The 19,473-nt window shown below is 48.7% G+C and overlaps 1 protein-coding gene across 1 annotated transcript in view; it reads left to right on the top strand.

The window, feature by feature from the left end:
• Positions 1-19,473, top strand: part of LOC119397087 (uncharacterized) — a 279,847-nt gene that overhangs the window by 212,991 nt on the left and 47,383 nt on the right. The window contains exon 4 of the mRNA XM_049417322.1: positions 15,764-15,902. Coding sequence (XP_049273279.1) covers positions 15,764-15,902 — 139 coding nt within the window. The remainder of the gene's footprint in view (positions 1-15,763; positions 15,903-19,473) is intronic.

The following is a 19,473-nucleotide window of genomic DNA, read 5'->3' as shown; positions in this document are numbered from 1 at the left end:
AAAACAACTCCTGGCTACGGGCCTGACAGCTGCCAAACGAAAACGTCACCTTCTTCGCGGAAGAGATGACTCGACTTTTCCGTCAGGCCGACGCTGCGATGCCCGAAGAAGACAAAAAAGTTCGCCTGCTCATGCGGGGTGTTAAACAAGAACTCTTCGCGGGACTTGTCAGCCACCCGCCCACGACGATCGCCAAATTCCTCACCGAGGCTACAACTATTGAAAAGACACTTGACATGCGGACGAAACAATACAACCGCTCTCTGCTGTCTGCAGCCTATTCCGAAGTGCACCCTCTGGCCACCGACGATTGCGCGAAACCATCCGAGCGATTGTGCGGAAGGAGCTGCGCAAACTGTTACTTTCGCCGCAGAATCAAGTGGATTCAATCGCCGACGTTGTCCACGAGGAAGTCCGGCAATCGCTTGGCATTCCCGAAGCACCGCAGGCTCAGCCGATAGCGATGAGCTACGTCAGTGCCGCACGCCGCGCCGTCCCCACGCCGCCGCAATACCGTCGACAGCCCCCGACCCCACCTCGCCCACCTCTCGGCCAGCGCTACCCACCGAGGAAGACTGACATTTGGCGCGCCCCAGACAACCGCCCGCTCTGCTACCACTGCGGGGAAGCTGGCCACACCTACCGCCGCTGCCAGTACCGACAGATGAGGCTACGCGGTTTCGCCGTCAACGCGCCGTGTCCACAGCGGGGTCAACGACCTCATGAATTCGCTGACTACCTCGCAAGAGCGCAGTGGACACCCCGATAACCTTCCCGATCGCCGTCGCCAGCCCGCTACATGTCACCGCGGCGCCGCCAGTACACCGGTCCTACTCAGTGCCGTTCCGCAAGCCCATACCCGGAAAAACTAAGGGCAGCAACCGATGGAGGTGCGGTTGCTGTACGACGAAATACCAAAGATCCTCCGCCGCCGGCGACGACGCCGCGACAGAATACGCCGCAAGCCGAGCAGGGCCCTGACGTCCAAACTTCGAGGCCCGAAGAACACCTGACGATGCAGTGCGGAAGCAGCGGAACAAACCGACGTAGCCGCGATCTAACGCCACAACCTAACCGCAACGCAAGACGACGAACTAGCGACCTCGGCGTTCTTGTCGACGGCCACAGCATCACAGCTCTTGTCGACACCGGAGCCGGCTATTTTGCCATCCGTGGACCGATCGCCACGAGTTGAAGAAAGTCAAGACCGCCTGGAAAGGCCCAAAATTTGAACTGCTGGAGGACACTTACTGACGCTGGCGGGAATCTGCAGAGCGAGAGTCACCATTCACAACCGGATTTATCCCGCGAGCTTCGTAGTGCTACAGCTTTGCTCGAGAGACGTCATCCTTGGTATGGACTTCTTAAGCTTACATGGTGTAGTCATCGACCTGAGATCCGAGTCGATAACACTAACCACAGAAAAAGCATTACCACCGCACACGCCGCCAGGAAAGCACACCTGGAATGTGCTGGAAGACCATGTCACCCTCCCCTATCGCACCAGCGTCATAATTTCCGTCTGCACTCAAAAACCACAAACCTGGAAGGCGTCGTTGAAGGAGACCAGCACTTGCTGGTCAACCGCGAGATTTGCGTCACAAGTGGAATAGCCGAGCTGCGTGGAGGGAAAGCAACAGTGGTGCTCACGAATTTCAGCATCGAATACAAGCACGTGAAGAAAGGCACGACGGTTGCCTACACCGAAGAAATTACGCAAGCCGCCAGTGCTTTCGCCCTCGCCGATTCTACCGAACCTACTCAGACGAACCAAGCTCGCCAACCAGCTTTCCATGTCAATCCGAGGCTTCCGAAGCATAAACAAGAAAAGCTCAAAACATGCTCCTGCAATACAAGGATTGCTTTTCGTCGTCGTCAAGAATTCGGCAGACGCCAGTGCAAACACCACATCATAGCAGACGAAAGTGCCAGGCCACTCCGCGTGAGCCTGTACAGAGTTTAGACGAGCGAACACAAGTCGACCAAATGCTACGCGACGACATCATCCAGCCTTCCAAGAGTCCGTGGGCGTCACCAGTGGTGTAAGTGAAAAAGGACGGAACCCCACGCTCTGCGTCGATTATCGCCGCCTCAACAAAACCACGAAGAAGGGCGTCTACCCACTCCCACGGATAGGCGACACCCTTGATCGACTTCACAACGTGAAGTACTTTTCTTCGATGGACCTGAAGACCGGCTACTGGCAAATCGAAGTCGACGAGAGAGACAGAGAAAAGACTGCCTTTAAAACACCAGACAGCCTCTCCGAGTTCAAGTTCATGCCCTTTGGTCTTTGCTCGGCACCTGCGACGTTCCAGCGCGTTATGGACACTGTGCTGGCTGGATTGAAGTGGCAGACGTACGTTGTGCTTGGATGACGTTGTTGTGTTTGCCTCAAACTTCGACGAACACCTCCGGCGCTTTGAAGCAGTACTTCAAGCAATCACGACCTCCGAACTCACCCTAAAGCCAGAAAAGTGCCGCTTCGCGTACGACGAATTCTTGTTCGTGGGCCATGTCATTAGAAGGTCCGGATTCGCCCGGATCCGCGGAAAACTGTTGCTATCGCTACATTCCCGCGCCCCCGACAAGAAGGCTGTATGCCAATTTCTGGGCTCGTGCGCCTATTACAGACGTTTCGTCAAGGAATTTTCACGGATCGCCGAGCCACTGACGCAACTTACGAAGACCGGCGTCGAATTCAGGTGGAAACGGCGCAAGTTCAAGAATTTCAAGAATTGAAAGGACGCCTACAAAGGCCTCCGATACTTGCGCATTTCGACGAATACGCCGATACGGAAATCCACACCGACGAAAGCAGTGTAGGACTCGGCGCCGTTCTTGTGCAGAAAATCGACGGACCGGAAAGGTTATCAGCTATGCTAGCCGCTCGCTATCAAAGGCAGAAATCAACTATTACGCGACAGAAAAGGAGTGACTGGCTGTCATCTGGGCTACATCCAAGTTTCGCCCCTACCTGTACGGCAGGCCTTTCAAAGTTGTGAGTGACCACCACGCCTTGTGCTTGCTAGCTAACTTGAAGGACCCTTCCGGTCGTCTCGCACGGTGGAGCCCAAAACTTCAAGAATTCGACAATACCGTCGTTCACAAGTCCTGAAGAAAACGCTCCGACGCGACTGCCTGTCTCGTGCCCCCGTGAACCCGCCGCCGCCAGACGACTAGATGATGACTGCTTCTTCGCAACCATAAGTGCCGACGACTTCGCTGAACGACAGCGATCCGACCCGGAAGTCAGAGGCCTTATGGAATACCTCGAGGGCAAGACCGCCGTGGTTCCGAAAGTATTCAAGCGAGCACTGGTGTCGTTTTTTCTTACGCAACGGCATTCTCCAAAGAAGGACTTCTCACCACTTCAAGCCAAGTACCTTCTCGTGTGCCTTCAGAATTGCGACCAGAAATCCTCCAGGCCCTACACGACGACCTGACAGCAGGGCACCTCGGTGTTTCCCGAAAGCTGGCAAGAATACAGGAAAAGTACTACTGGCCGCGACTTGCCGCCGATGTCACTAGCTACGTAAGGACGTGTAGAGACTGTCAGCAACGCAAGACACCGCCAACAAGACCAGCGGGCTTTCTTCAGCCGATCGAGCCACCTCGGCGACCGTTCCAGCAGATCGGGATGAACCTCCGGCCGTTCCCAAAGTAGACTTGCGGTAATAAGTGGATCGTCGTAGCTACCGACTACCTACCCGCTACGCCGAAACACGGACCCTGCCTAAAGGCAGTGCCGCCGAGGTAGCGAAGTTCTTCGTTGAGAATATCGTCCTACGTCATGGCGCCCCAGAGGTCCTCATCACCATCACGGACAGAAGTACCGCCTTTACTGCGGACTTTCTCAGGCGATTCTAATATACAGCCAGAGCAGTCACCGCCGCCCCCGCCTACCACTCACAGACAAATGGCCTCACTGAGCGTCTAAACAAGACAATCGCTGACATGCTAGCCATGTACGTCAACATCGAACACAAGACCTGGGATGCTATCCTTCCGTACGCGACATTCGCATGCAACACGGCCGTGCAAAAAACGACGCAGATGACGCCCTACAAGTTGGTCTACGGAAGGAACCTGGCAACGACGCTCGTCACCATGTTACCCAATATCGCCGACGAAGAAAACCTCGACGTCACTGTTTACCTTCAGTGAGCTGAAGAAGCCCGACAGCCTGCCCGCCAACGCATCAAGAATCAGCGGACGACCGACAGCCGCCGTTACAATCTTCGACGACGCTTTGTGGAATACCAGCCCGGCGACCGTGTTTGGGTCTGAACGCCGATACGCCTGCGTGGATTCAGTGAAAAACTTCTTCGGCGATACTTCGGGCCATAGAAGGTGCTTCGACGTCTCGGCACTCCTGATTACGAGGTTATGCCTTACGGCATTACGAACTCGCGACGGCGCCGTGCACGACCTGAATACGTTCATGTCGTGCTCCTTAAGCCGTTTTATGCGCGTTTGTCAACCTGAGGACTGCACCTCTTGCTTTATTATTGTAATTTTGCTTGTACTTATTGCTTGTTGTACTTTCTTGCTTGATTATTGTACTTCCCTTCTGTATGCATTTGTTTTCCGCTTCCATGTTCTGTTACAAGCATCGGGACGATGCCTTTTCAGAGGGGGCAATGCCACACACGCTCTTTTCTTTCTATGTTTTCTGTTATCGGCCCATTGCACGTGCAGCTGTTGCCTTGCGCAAAGAGCGCCAGAATGTCTGAGAAGATTCGAGATTGTAGTAGATCATTTTGTTAAGATTGAGCACATGACGAGAATAGTCAAGATTATTCCAGAGCTTGCGCGACCACTAGTGAGACACTAACGAGCGCCGATAGAGAGCGACTCGGTGACGACACAGTTAGGGCTCCTCGATGCCAGCGAAGGAACCCTGGCCTCTCTGGCATCGAGGGTGCGCCCTAGATTAAAGTTACGTGTTTTGCTTTTCGCGTCGTGGTATCGTGTGGAGCCCATTTTGCTGTTGGCTCATCCGAAAGCCGACATCTTAAATAAATGCTTGCGCATTCCTTATTGGCAGACTTGGCTATTGACATGATTTCTGTTCTTTTTTTTTCGCTGTAGTTGCTAGCAACCGTATCTTCATCGCAGTTGCCCCGAAAAATCTGTTTGTTGGAGTGATTTCAGCCGGCCACCCCTCCTTCGGAAAATGGAACGTGCTTGGTACTCTCGCTGTCGGCGTGCTCGGGAGCAACAGCACCGCGCTTCGCAATTTTGCCGCTCCTGCCACCGGTAACTTGTGCGAATCTTTTTCCGCTGCGACTGTACGCAAAGCTTGCCAGCATGGGTTCATCCATTTCAAAGACCAGCATTAATGCAAAAGACCAGGCGTAAGAAATGTCAATTTCCTATTAAAGAGGTGATTACGATGGATGCCACCGCAGACAGACCAGGCATGGCGCCGGACATCAATGCGCCTGTCGTCGAGCACGCGTCGGTCCAAGTGGTGGCACGCAGCCGATTGGGCGAGCATGGCATCATCATCTGCGGGAAGTGGACGCCATAGACACAGCTGCAGTGTCACAGCGACGTCCGATGGCCAAGTACGTGGAGCTCAAGACTACAGCCGTGGTGAGACACGAGCGCCAGCTTTTTAACATGCGCAGGTACGAGTCCTTAGTTCGTCAACGACGTTATACGTATCTGATGTCGAAAATGTAGCTCCTGTCATTTGCTTCAGGTTCCGAAACTATTCCGGCGCATACAGGTAGCAAAACCATGGCCTTAGGGATTAGCCTCCGTTACACACTAGCAGCCGCTACTCATTGATTTAGAAAGAATTGCTTTCGAGAATCGCTATAGATCGTAAGAATGGCTGGCTGGGCGTGTTCGTTCAGCATATGTGGAAATGTAAGACGCGACTGCGTCAGCGGACAAAGTGAGAAATGCGCACACACTGGCCCTTTGTGTTGTGCATCTCTTTCTGGCCGTCACCAGTCACGGTGTTCTAGTGGTTATGGCGCTCGACTGCTGAACTGAAGGTCGTGGTATCGCATCCCGGCCGCGGCGGCCGCATTTTCGATGGAGGCGAAATTGCTTGAGGCCCGTGTACTTAGATTTAGGTGCATATTAATGGACCGCAGGTGGTCGAAATTTCCGGGGCTCTCCACTACGGCGTCCCTCATAATCATATCGTGGTTTTGGAATGTTAAACCCCGACAATTGTTATTATATCCCCTCGTTTACGAAGTCGCGCCTTGCGGATCAAAATACACTGTAAATCGTTAATGTTGCCGAGATAACGGAAAATTGGTTCCTTGTAACCGTGTACACTCCGACGGTCCCAGAAGCTATGACGCTGACACCAGGCATCCTTCAAGTGCAACCGTTTTGTTCTATATTTGCGGAACTGCGCATTTTCTTTCAGTCATGCAACATCTACGACAGTTATGACTAGAGGCCGGATTTTTAGGCGTTAAAAAAGCTTGTTTTAGGCGCTAAAATAGGCAGGAAGAACAACGTTCTAGGCCTCCAATATCGTAAATACAGGCACAATAGTTTTCACATAAATGCAATAATTTCAAACAAATAAGCGCACGACCCCTATCTAGAACAGGAAAGCGAAAATGTTATTGCTTAAGATGGCACAAAGGTGCCAACAGTTGAACATAGCCGTGCAACTGTGCTTTGTCCCACACGGTTCGTAGAACACGGTCTCTCCCATGTTCTGCATGGTGCGTTAAGTGTCCGCTGGCAAATCAACGCACTGCTGGGTGTCTTTTCGGCATGACTGAGAAGGGCAGAGCAGGAGCAGATAGCCAGATCGCTAAAGGACCAGAAGGGAGGGATTCCTCCTAGTGGTCGGGTCGAATCGCGTAGAGTCAATTCTCCCCCCTGGCAGTGAACCACTGGCGTAGAGCCAAGCGGGGGAGGTTCAACACCGTGCACCCCCACCCCCGAAACTTTTCAGTTTTACACATGTACACACGAACACATAAGAACGCATGCATGAACGTGCATAACGTGTGGTTGAACCCCCCCTCCCCCCCCCTCAAAAAAAAAAAACTTCTCGCGGCGCTACTGCCGTGGACACCCTAAAAAGTAAATTACGAATAACAAAAACCTCATGCAAATCAAATTTGCCTTTCTTCCTTAGGGGCGAAGCACCATGGGACCCAGCTTTGTCGTCGAGTGTCACTGTCCGCTGTCACGGTACATAGAAAACCGTTGCTATAATCGAAACATGTGTGTATGTTGCGATTACGATTATAAAGTCCCAGGAGAAAAGTCATATGCAGCACTCAAAACACTCCTGGATATCTTAATAAAAATGAAATTGAATAATAAATAAGGCACTATGTTCCCGAAATCAACAAGTCTGGCTATGACAATTCTGAAGGGTGTGCACAGTGGGATGTGAAGGTGTCGTGCCTGACACTCTGTCTTCAAAGAGAAACCCTGAAGAAATGCTTTCCTAAGAGCTTCAGTCGGAGACAACTTTAGAAGTCCGCGGCATTTCCTCCTCAAAGGCGAAACATATGTGTGTATGTTGCGATTACAATTACGAAACAAAGTACAAGCACAAACCCTTTATACTATCGGCGACTTCAACGTAGACATTGTGGACTGCTACTGAATTATAAAGTGTATGATGTCTCGATACGCTGTACGATTAATTTCACATGACTGCAAACAACCAACAAACACCCGAGGAATCTGCATAGACCTTGTATTTGCCAACTTTAGACTAGATCTGCTCGAAGAACCATTGGCTCTCCATTTCACTGACCCCTAAGCAGTAATAATGAAGCGAAAACGGAACCCAGAACTCAAGACAATATACGAATTATAACAGAGGATTAAAATAGAAGAGCATTAAAGAGGAACCAAACAAATGCATTTGTATATACAACATACACAACTTACATTCGAGTGGCAACGCGCGGGTGACGTACGGTGACATGCCGGTACGATACCCAGTGCTTCGCCACTCGTCATTATTCACATTAGTGGAGATGCGGTGATTTTTTTGTTTTTACTGTTCACTCTCCTTTCCGCTGATGGCTCTCTACGGTTCGCATTCGCTAACCACTCGCGCCCTGTCAGCTTGGCGGCGAATGCTGGCCGGCGCGTCCTACTTCACTACTGCCAGCGGCTGTTTCCGGGAGTTGGTTAAACTACAGGATTAGGTTGAACCCCATAGCTTCGAACAGTCAATGTTGCGCAGTAACACGAATAATGGTCTCAAACTGCACCCGGCAAGGAAACTTGATGCTAATGGTGTTCATATAAGCGCCAATTTCAAAAATAGGCATTTATAGGCATTTGTAAGCATTGAGGCACGAACGTCAAAAATAGGCATTTATAAGTACCATAAAAGCCCTTCTTAACCTCTAATTCATGCTCATTATCAAAGTGGCGAAATAGGAGTGCAAGGAACGAAATAGACATATGCCTAAAATCCGGTCTTCTGAATGCAGTGTACTAGAACAGGGGAGTGCTCGGAACGAGCTTCGAACAGTGAAGCCCAAACAGGGTCAATCCGCAAGTGGCGCTGAGACTGCTGGGGAAAGGCTTGACTTCTCTTGCCAGAGCAAAGGTGCGAAGTCTATGGAAACGAATAATATTCTTTACTCCATTCTTGGGACAAAAACAGTCGCTGTGGTAGAAATAGAGCAGCTGCCGTAGTGGTCAGTACACTGTGCGTAGATCGAACACAGCTTTCAAATGATCTCATTGACGACTCCAGCACTTGGCATAACAATGTCCTGAAGGCATTTTCTGACTCCCTGTCGTGCAAATGAATTCGGTATCTTGAAAACCACTGCGCATTGGCATTAAAACTTCGGATGACGCTGAAGAATTACGGCTGAGCTCTTTCTAATGGGTTGGAGCCATTAAGCGACCCACTCGTAATTCGCATTATGTGACGCCTGGTTGTTATTTTAACTAATTTACCACGCCTTATAACATATGTTAACAGGATTCCTTGCCCGATATGATGCCTTTATAGGATTTTTTCGCAAAGGACTTCTAAGTACCACGTGGCTCTGTGGTATAATTCTCGACTGCCAGGCAGAAGGCTCGGGTGCGAGTCCCATTCGATCCTCCTGGATATTTTTTTCTCATTTTGTATTCCACAAATTGTTTTATGCCGGGGTCCACGAAGACTTCACTGACATACTACCCTAACGGAAATACGTCAGTGAAATAAAGATGAGAAAAAAACCACTTCTGTTGATTTGGATGACCTCAGAGTCGAACCCACGACCTCTAGGTCCGCGAAGATCGGAGCCGGGCGTTCTACCTACTGCGCTACCGACGCTCATGCATGAGGCTTAGCAAATGCGCATTATATCTCTCATACCTTCTCTCTTTCGCGGTGAACTTCAGCGTTTCTTAAACCTAGCTTCAGTTGCTACGTGTTGCTCCAAAATATAACACAAAATGTGAAGTAAAATAGAAAAAAAATCACATTGAGCGTGTAGTTATTTATTTATTTATTTATTTATTTATTTATTTTTTATTTCCAGGTACTGTTGGCCAATTAGGCCGTTACAGGGTGGGGTACAAATATGACACAAATCAATCATTGTGTACATGAAGTAGCAACATATAGCTAATACTATATTCTAGAATTCATAATATGTCACTACACATAAATATTGAAAAAGTAAATAACTTGCATATAATAATAATATAATATCTGGGGTTTAACGTCCCAAAACCACGATATGATTATGAGAGACGCCGTAGTAGAGGGCTCCGGAAATTTCGACCACCTGGGGTTCTTTAACGTGCACCTAAATCTAAGTACACGGGCCTCAAACATTTTCGCCTCCATCGAAAATGAACTTGCATATAAATATTATGTAAAACATAAAGCAGCAATACATAGGCAATACATCAGCGCCACCGCCCGGGGTTCAACAAAAAAATGGAGTATGGCCTCTGTGACTTTTGCGAATACGAGACTCGAAACGAGATTTCACATCTTACGTTATTTTTTCAGCAGTACGTAGCAACAGAAGCTAGACTTAAGAATCAAAGGGAAATCAATACAACTATAAAAGGTGACACATTTACAGCTGCGATTCGAACCCGGGCCTTTTGAGTGGAAAACTGGCATTCTACCCCTGCACCACTTCGGCGGAGCCGCCCGCAACTTTTAAACGACGACACAATGCAGACTACTAATCGCAGCGCCACAAGTGGTTTGACCCTGTTTGGGCTTCGCTTTCTGTACATTGGTGCCGCGGCCTTTCCGAGCACTCGCCTGTTCTAGTAAGCTCTAGTTATGACGCTCTCCGGATCTCGCCATGGCTGGCGATGCGTACGGCGATAAAAACCTAATTCCCACTGGCGTAGCCAGGGAGTGGGATTGGGGAGGGGGGGTTCAGATTTTCCCCTGCCGTTGTTTTCAGCTATGTATGTGCACGTTTACACGCACACATACAAACGCACGCACAAACATGCTTATTAAAGGGACTGACAACCAATTTTTACGGCACCTATTTTCTTTAGCGCAACGAAAAGCTATCTGGTCAGTGCGTCTAGCCACGGAATGGTAAAGTGGAAAACGCCGTGAAACATTTTAATCAGTATTTTTCTATCTACGGCGAATATGAAGTTTCATACACATTTGACAACGCATGCTCCAAACAGTGAGCGCGAGAGCGGTTCGTGATCAAGCGCGGTGGTTTACCGCGCATGCGCCGCGGCTCGACATGTGCCAGCGGCGGCCACGAAGGCAGCCCCACTTCTCACCGTGCAACTACCTAGTTGGCAGCACAGAACCGAGCGGGGATAGATAATAATTATATACTCTAACTTTGAGGACCAATTATGGCGCGCGTGACAAGCATCAGACTACGTGACTACGTACAGCAAAGTGACCGACTTCATAATCTAGCTTCAAGGCTCTTCCGCCAGACTGCGCGACATACCGCTTTTTGTTACTTTTCGGCACGATTTAAAAATATGAATCCCACTCACAACGCGAAAGGGATGCGAGAATCTGTCACTATATTTCACGGTTTTTCGTTTCTACCAGGATCTAATCACACGTTCTGCCCAGTTGTCGGTCCCTTTAAACGGTAGTTAACCCCCACCCTCCCTCCGAAAAATATTTCTGGCTAAGCCACTGCTAATTCCCCAATATAAGTGTAATTTTATCCAGAAGGTACTGCTGAAGCATGTATTCGACACTACTTACTCCTCTTAGGGGCCTGAGGCGCTAGTGAATGAAGTGCTAACGTCGTGGTCTTTGAAACGCTGGTCGCTACAGGTCGAATAAATGCCACAGGAAGCATTTGATTTGCATGACGTTTAAACGCATGACGGGTTGCTCATAACAGCGCAAGCTGTTTGAGATCACAACTGCCGATTTTGGTGGCGCAGTTGTCCGCCGCAGCCGCCGGTGTCCGCAACCGCTAACGCGTGAAATAAGAAAAAAAAACGTGGTCGATCCCACCATCATGGGAATCGGTATAACACGAAAGTCAACCATGTCTTCACAGGAATATAGTTGTTTATTGTTCATTGTGCATTGATGTATGACAGCTTGCACAATGTCTATTCGTGTTCGGCTGCTACAGCGCCGTTTCACCTGGAAGCACCATGCTGACGCCCATTGGCACATCTCCAACCCGACGACTAACGCCAAAGATCACGATTTAAACTTTGTGGTAGCCGAAGTAGTTAACATACACCTGGACAGAGCATACGCTAAATCCTGCGCAAACGTGGCATCAACAAGCACATAACACTGGTACTCGATATGCACTTATTCAAACGTCGTCATTTGATGAGAGAAACGCTCAGGTGTGCGCTCCCGAGTAATAGGGTAACCTACGCGTGTCCCAAGCGTATACCACACAGCGCTTCAGGAACGCAAGATGCAGAGTTCGTAGCTTGAGCCGTGAACGCTGGAAGGCGCTGCACCGAAAGCTGGAACTACCGAAACGATCCCTGTCGGCGCTCGGTAGCGTCATGATGCAGTACTTCACTTCACCGATCCCAGACGGCGACACTGCCTCCCTCCTCGCTGAAGGTCACCGCGAAAGGGAGAATGTGAGAGATATAAGGCGCATTTGCCAAGCCTCTGTATGAGCGCCGGTAGCGCAATGGGTAGAACGCCTGGTTCCTATCGTCACGGACCTAGAGGTTGTGGGTTCGATTCTCAGGTCCTCCAAATCAAGGAACACCTTATTCTGGCTTTTCTTTGTCATCTGTAGTTCACTGACGTATTTCCGTTACGGTAGCATGTCAGTGAAGTCTTGATGGACCCCGGCATAAAACACTCTCGTGAGTAACGAAATGAGAAAAAATATCCAGGATTGAATGGGACTTCACTTCGAGCATTCTGCATGGCAGTCGATAATTCTACCACAGATCCACGCCGGTGCTTAGAAGTCCTTCGCAAAAAAAAGGCCTATACAGACATCATATCGGGCAAGGAATCCCGTTAACATGTGTAATAAGGCGTGGTAGATGAGTTAAAATAACAACCAGGCGTCACACAATGCGAATTGCATAACGAGTGGGTCTCTTAATGCTTCCAACCCATTAGGAAAAGTTCAGGCATAGTTCTTCAGTGGCATCCGATGTTTTCCTGCCGATACGCAATGGTTCAATGGTTTTCAAGGTACCGAATGCGTTTGCACGACATGGAGTCAGAAAATGTTTTGAGGGACATTGTTATGCCAAGTCAGGGCTGGGCAAAGATACTTTGAAATTGTATCGCGATACGACACAAGATACTCAGGCAAGAAGTATTGAAGATACAGATACAAGATACTGCCGCAAAAATTGTATCCGATACGATACTTGCCAATTGTATCTTAAGATACTTCGATACATTCTCAAATTTGTTATTATAAATCCGTATAATGTAGCAGCAAGCGCCTATGCACGAAACTGTCTTCAAAATTTCCTAACTGTGACCTATTTTGTTTCACTTGAATGAAATGTCTGTCAGCATCTCAAAAGTTTTGCCCTTCTTGCTCAAAGTACATTAGTTTCCTTCCAAAATAACTTATTGGGGTTTGTTTTAGTTTCTTCACAGGACGACTCTTTGTACACTTCACTGACAGCGGTACTTGCTTTGCACAGCTTGCCGACCATCTAGTAGGTTGCCATATAATCACAATAACTTCAATAAGAAGCCTTCTTACGACGGCGCAAATACCGGTGTGGACTTTTACCTTGTCCGTAAAAGAGAGCTTGCACAATACCGTATACCCGGACAGGTGTACAGCAGCAACAACGCTGGTAGCGACATTTTTATTCATAGTTTTTTGTGGGGGGGGGGGCGCATGGTGTATACTATGGGTTTGAGCCATTTCGCTAGCGGCCCGGCCCGCACACATGACCGTCTTCGTCTCATTTGTTTTTATTTTCTAATAATGTTCGTGAGCTGCAGAGACATGATGGTCTGAAGCATTCCTTTCGTGAGGAACATGTGGTCACCATGTGCTAAAACATAACCGTGGAACAAAAACTCTATATTTCAGAATCCGCGTCCAGATATCAGTCATTCTGTACATCGTTATAGATGTTTCTCGAATCCTGACTCCAAATCGCCTTCAGAAATGACCTATATATGAGATATGGGAAAGGCTTCATTTCAAACGTCATTTTGTTCAAACTCTCTCCCCACCACCTTCACTCTGTCCCGGCCCTTGCAACTAGAATTCGCGACTGCGGCCCGCTGGCTATAAGCTCCGTTTGAGACCCTTGGTGTATACGTAGATGACGCAAACTGCAATGAATTGTCATATTCTACTTATATGCTGGCGTAAAGGATTCTTTGTTGATGTACTCACTAACGTGCAACCTTTTTTGGAATTATTCTTCAACGAGAGAACATGTGCAACACAGAAACGTCTCAGACGTATTGTATAGTTCCATAAAGTGTCGCAGGACACCGCCGCTATTCGCGCTATTGCCACTTATAGCTCCCATTACGTGGCGATTAGTAATGCGAAAAATAAAGAAAGCCTGAAACAGGAAACAAATATAAGTAAAATAGAGAGGTGGTTGTGTATCAAACATTCACATTGAATGAGTACAGAAACACAATACAGACGGCGCCCTTAAAAGCTATGAGCATGAAGTATTGTCAACTTACTTGTTGAGACAATAGAAAATTCAGTGCCTATGGAAAATTGCCTGAAACGGCTCGTTGGGACGCTCATGAGCAAAACAGAGCATTCAGTAAAAGTTTCTCGAATCCCCTTCCTAACATCTTTAAGATGGCTCCTAATAATTTCCATTATTATAACGCAAACTCAATTTCGCTATTTTCCTAAGCGGTAAGCAGAATGTTTTGTACTGTTTGCTCAAGGTACGCCCGCATAATTATATTGTGTTCAAAATCGCCTTGGCAACGTGTAAATGTGTACACAGTAGTGGAAATAAAGTAGACAGAAGAATAAAGGAGATCTTATTTTGGGAGCGCGTTACAAAGACATACTGCAGTGACCAGACCGGAAAAAGTGCAGAGACTTAGGTAATGTAAGGGATGAAAAATGACAGCTAAGAAAGCACTTGTGCTAATAATCAAATTATGATTTCATAAATTGTTTGAATAAATGTAGCAAGAAGTGAAAGATACGGTACGCCAAGATATTTTCTGTGAGGTAAACGCTTGCTCTTTTAGATCTAGCATCAGTACCAGTGGTGCTAACGTTGTTAGATTCTTATTTACATATAAGTTAATTCATGGCATGCAAGTGAAACTTACATCCACGAGATCCTTCAAATCGCTGATATGTAAAATCCACGCGACGCAAAGGAACCCCATTCTTGCACGCATCGCATTTCGTTACGGAGCAAGACGCAGGTGAATGTTCAATAACGGCACTGTAGCAGCATCAGAATTTGCGCGATAGACGCGGCGCAGGACAGTGGCTAAGAGCAAGTGTCGCGGCATTTGCGCAACTAAAAAGAAAAGAATCGAGCAAACAAAAGGTACGTGGCTGGGTGTACACGTCCGCGCGCTTGTCTTCCTCATCTTCTGCCCTCACTGGGGTACTCTGGCGGAAAAATAAATTGCGTCACTGCCCTAAGACTTATTCAGATGGCTTAGTGAGACCAGTACCAGCTTGAGAAGCGGAGCTTGGCCAGCGATTATTGTTTCGCACGGTTGTGTTGCGATAGCAGTATCTTGTATCTTAGATACACGATACATTATCGAATGTATCGGAAATACAGATACAGATACTCGTCTTTCGAGGAGTATCGCGATACAGATACAAGATACCCATAGAGTACCTAAGATAGTATCTAAGATACATGTATCTTCGATACTGCCCAGCACTGTGCCAAGTGCTCCAAGTCGGCAATCACATGATTTGGAAGCTGAGTGTTCGATCTACTTAGTGTCTGAACACTGCGACAACTGCTCTATTTCTACCACAGTGACTGTTTTTGTCCCAAGAATTCAGTAAAAGTATTTTTCGTTTCGATAGACATTGCACCTTTAATTGCTCTGGCAAGAGTAGTCGAGCCTTTTTCCAGCTGACAGCTGCATCACTCTCGTTCAATTTGTTTCCGAGAAGCTCCCTGTAGTTGTGTTTTTGAACAGTCGTCTTGTACAAGATGCGTTATTCGCGAAAAAGAGCCTCATCCAATCAAAATAGACTAGCTTTGCGGCGCTGCCGCAGGGGATATTCGTTATGAGTCTGAAAAACCGGGATATGTTATGTGGTTATGGTCCAAGAATTGTATAAAATGACAACGGAGATGTCTACAAACACTGAAAACAATGACAGTTTTTTCGACTGTCCAGGTACAAATTGTGGAATTGGTGGTCCCAGTCGTACATCATGGGACTGAAGCGAGTGATCTGCGGCTGCCGCGACAAGGAAGGCTTCGTGCGGAGCCTCATGGAGTTCGACGTGGACACAATGCACGAACAGTGCGAGCGGGTACGTACGCTCAATCGAGGAATGGCGACGATCGCGCGGCTGTCAGACGTTCTTCGACTGCGGCTTTTTGTGATGGCATCGCGTAAACCTCCAGTGTGGCGGATCTGATGCACAGAAGGCGTGTTTCCATGCTCTATGAATCGCACTGGCGGAACTTGCAATTGCTGTCACGTGACGTGAGACGTCCCGTATGACGTAATATTGTCGCGTTAAATAAAAACTGTCCTTCAGATGGATAGCGGCGAACACGTACGTCGGGCTGTCGACTAGTATGCTCGTCTGGGAATGCGTCGGCTTTTACAGATGCCTTGTGGAACCTTCCAGCGTTATCGCTGGTGCCCGCTCTAGAATAAGCTCGGTTACTTTCGTCCTGCGCGCCATCTTAACAATCGCGAAGTTCCCAACCATTCCGGCGTGGCCTGCAACGAGTGGTGGTAACAGGTTTTTGTAGGTGAAGCCCGATCACGGTAAAATAAATATATAAGGAATTCGGCTTAAGGAATCTCGTAGGTATTTCTAGCACCGTTTCGATCGTCGTGGGCCTCCGAAACGAATTCTATCCCATCTTGGGCGGTTGTGTACAAGTCCAGCCACGGCCGCTATATAAAAACAGCAAACAGTTTTTGTTTGACTCCCCGCATCAGCAAGCGAAATTTCTTTCCCTCGGACATAGCTGTGTCGGCATGACAGAACAGGCGGATTGCCTCTTCAGTGTACACACCGATGTTCTCGTTCGACAGCTGTACAGGGGTCTCTAGTAGGTTGTTAAAATGGCTGACTAGGCGAGTTGATTCATGATACTTGAAATACGAGCGCGTAACTTAAACAGGAACTTCGAAAGACAACGACAGTCCTTGTCTTCCGAAGTCCCTGTTTAAGTTACGCGCTCGTATTTCACGTATCTCTAGTAGGGTTTCCACTTCTACAGCTAAGCCGTAGGCCTCTCATTGGTCTGAAAATTTTGGGGCGTCAGCGAAAATTCCTGTAGCGCGCATGTGCCACAGAACTTGGGCAAGTCCCACTACTCACCACAGACGCTCGCGTGGTCCTCTGCTAGCAGATGCGCGCGCTCCTTACGTTTTCACCTCTGACGCTGAGGCAGGGTATTCGGAGAGGTGCAGAAACGAGCCGACGAACTCAGCCTAGCGAAGGAAAGAGCGAAACGAGCAAACGCGTGTAACTCCGCTAGCGTTCGCTGCAGACTCGTGCACAACTGCAACGCCACAACTGAATTTCGACCTGTAAGTGGTTTAGGGGCCCTTTAACAATTAAAGGCAAACGGCATATCTTTGTCTGCAATCAGGCATACAGCACAAAGCCGAGTATTCGTTTCAATAAAAAAAACGCAAAACAAGCATCAAAACCGCATGATGGATGATAAGGCACCTGTGAACAATGGGAACACCCTCCCACGCGTTCCTGGTAAAGATTAGGTTGCAGCTGCTTTGCACTTCACACGAGGGCTTCGAGGGACGTCAAACGGCCCTTCCTGCTCCCCTCGTATGTTTCGCGATTTCATATATAAAAGGGTGACCCGTCTAGAAACTCATTCAGTTCATTCTAAGACCACCATGGCTAGACCACGGAAATAAAAGACACGAGAAGAACAGCGTGCATAGAAAGCTCCACGAAAGGAACAAATTTTGCAGAACCAGTCACTGTGCCATAGCGACCACACAGCGATTATCACTGCCCTTACTCTAAAGTAAGCGGCGTCTTCCAAGGCGAAATAAACGTGGCGTAGTTTGTTTTCACTGGTCCAATCATTGAAAACTGCGACCCGGTTGAATCCTTCAAACCAGCTTCCGTGTCTTTAAGTGATGACCCGCGGGAGGTTGGTGGCTTCATGGGTTCATGAAGCCGAATCGATATGGGGGCCACTGGTGCGGTCATCGTTGTTTGTGTCGAGGTCAAAGCCTTCGCTTGCCTGGTGTTGTCGGGAAGGGCCTGTACTCTGTTCTCTGGCTGTAGTCCTTGCTCCCTGCGGTAGTTCGACGATCGGGGATGTCTTTAGCGCCTTATTCATGACTTAGACTTAGATCACGGCTTCGCGTGGGTGTCCAGAACATGGACGAACCAGCACCTCTCACCAGGTGTTGTGGTTGTGACGGTGACGAAGGCTTCAGCAAAACTGGGAAATACAGAACACTTTATTGGGCGAACTTGTGCCAGGAAAATAAAAACTCAAAGTACAAGCAATTCACAATGTACACTGATAGCGGCGAGAACAGGTGTCTGCCGTCGAGTAACTGATCATCGGTGGAACGCGTCGCCTTTCATACATCAGTGATCGAACCTTCCAGCGTTATCGCTGGCGCTCGCGTAAGCCCCCGAATAAACACTAGTTACGTTCTGGGCGTATTCTTAACGGAACAATCTGAAACCATCGCGAAGCTTTCCAAACATGGATGCGCGGCCTGCGCCGAGCGGTGCTATATATTTTCTGTTGTTGAAGCCCAATCACATCAAATAAGGGCCCATGGCGATAAGAAACTCGCGTAGTTAAGATTCACCGCTTTTTCTCTGCGTAAGTAAGTAGCCGACTGTATATAGTCGCGTCCGAGATACGCTTTCGCAATTGTCTGAAAAGTTTAGATCTTCTCTGTGCGGGAACTGACCAGTGTGGTGCCCGCAGAAGTCCTCAAAGTTCTACGTGATTTTCTCGTAGACGGTAAATAGATCAAGTCTTCGTGAACAGTGCCTGTACCGCCTCGTTAATGCCTGTGCTCACGAGGCGCCACAGTGCCTGTGCCGCCTCGTGCCTGTGCCGCCTCGTTGACATTACAGCATGCGCTTTTAACGCGATAGCGTTAGAAAAGCTTGTTTCGCAGAAATTCCGGCGTCGGTGTCGGCGGCGGCGTCGTCCTTGGTTGTGGGCGAAAAAGAGCGCTGTCCGTGGCGAAAATCGAGGTAGGTGCAAAGATAGGAGCCGGATGGCGTCCGCACTTTGGCTTTCCTTGCGGCACGGTTTTAGGTCTCCACAGAGAAGCGAAGCTAGGCTGGCGATTGGGAAGGCGATACGAACACGGTCCGATTACGTTATCGCGTTTTGCATGGCAGAAGCGTAGAACCGTAGCAGACGTAAAACATCTTAATTGCGCAACGAGTTGGTTGTCTAAAGGCCCATCTGTTCAAAGCACTCAGAAATAATTAATCAACATTGCCAGCAGAAATAGCCTGAAGAAAGCGTGCAGCTGCGCTGGTGCACGTGTAGCCTTGCAGACGCGTAGTGGGTACGTTGCCATTTCGGAAAAGGGAGAATTATATGGCGTAGTGTGCCGCCATATAAAACCGGTGGGTTTTCGCTCGGCACTTGGAATCGAACCCGGTACCTACCGCATTGGAAGCGGACGCTCTATCGCAGCGATGGCTACATTGTAAAGCGTTCGTTTCCAATGTTGTAGGAACCGCGTTCGATTGCCGGTGCCGACCAGAAACCCACCGGTTTTTCTTAAAGGGTAGAGGAGTACACCGACCTGCCACTCGGTTGATCTTGGGTACTCATCTCCAAAGTTGACCCCATAAGGTTCTGTAAAGGCTTCTGGGCGCACGTTAACCACCATAGCCATGG

Source organism: Rhipicephalus sanguineus, chromosome 6 (assembly GCF_013339695.2).
Source record: "Rhipicephalus sanguineus isolate Rsan-2018 chromosome 6, BIME_Rsan_1.4, whole genome shotgun sequence".
Classification (NCBI taxonomy): domain Eukaryota; kingdom Metazoa; phylum Arthropoda; class Arachnida; order Ixodida; family Ixodidae; genus Rhipicephalus; species Rhipicephalus sanguineus.
The sequence above is the reverse complement of the archived record's forward strand: the minus strand, read 5'-3'. Positions and strand labels throughout refer to the sequence as shown.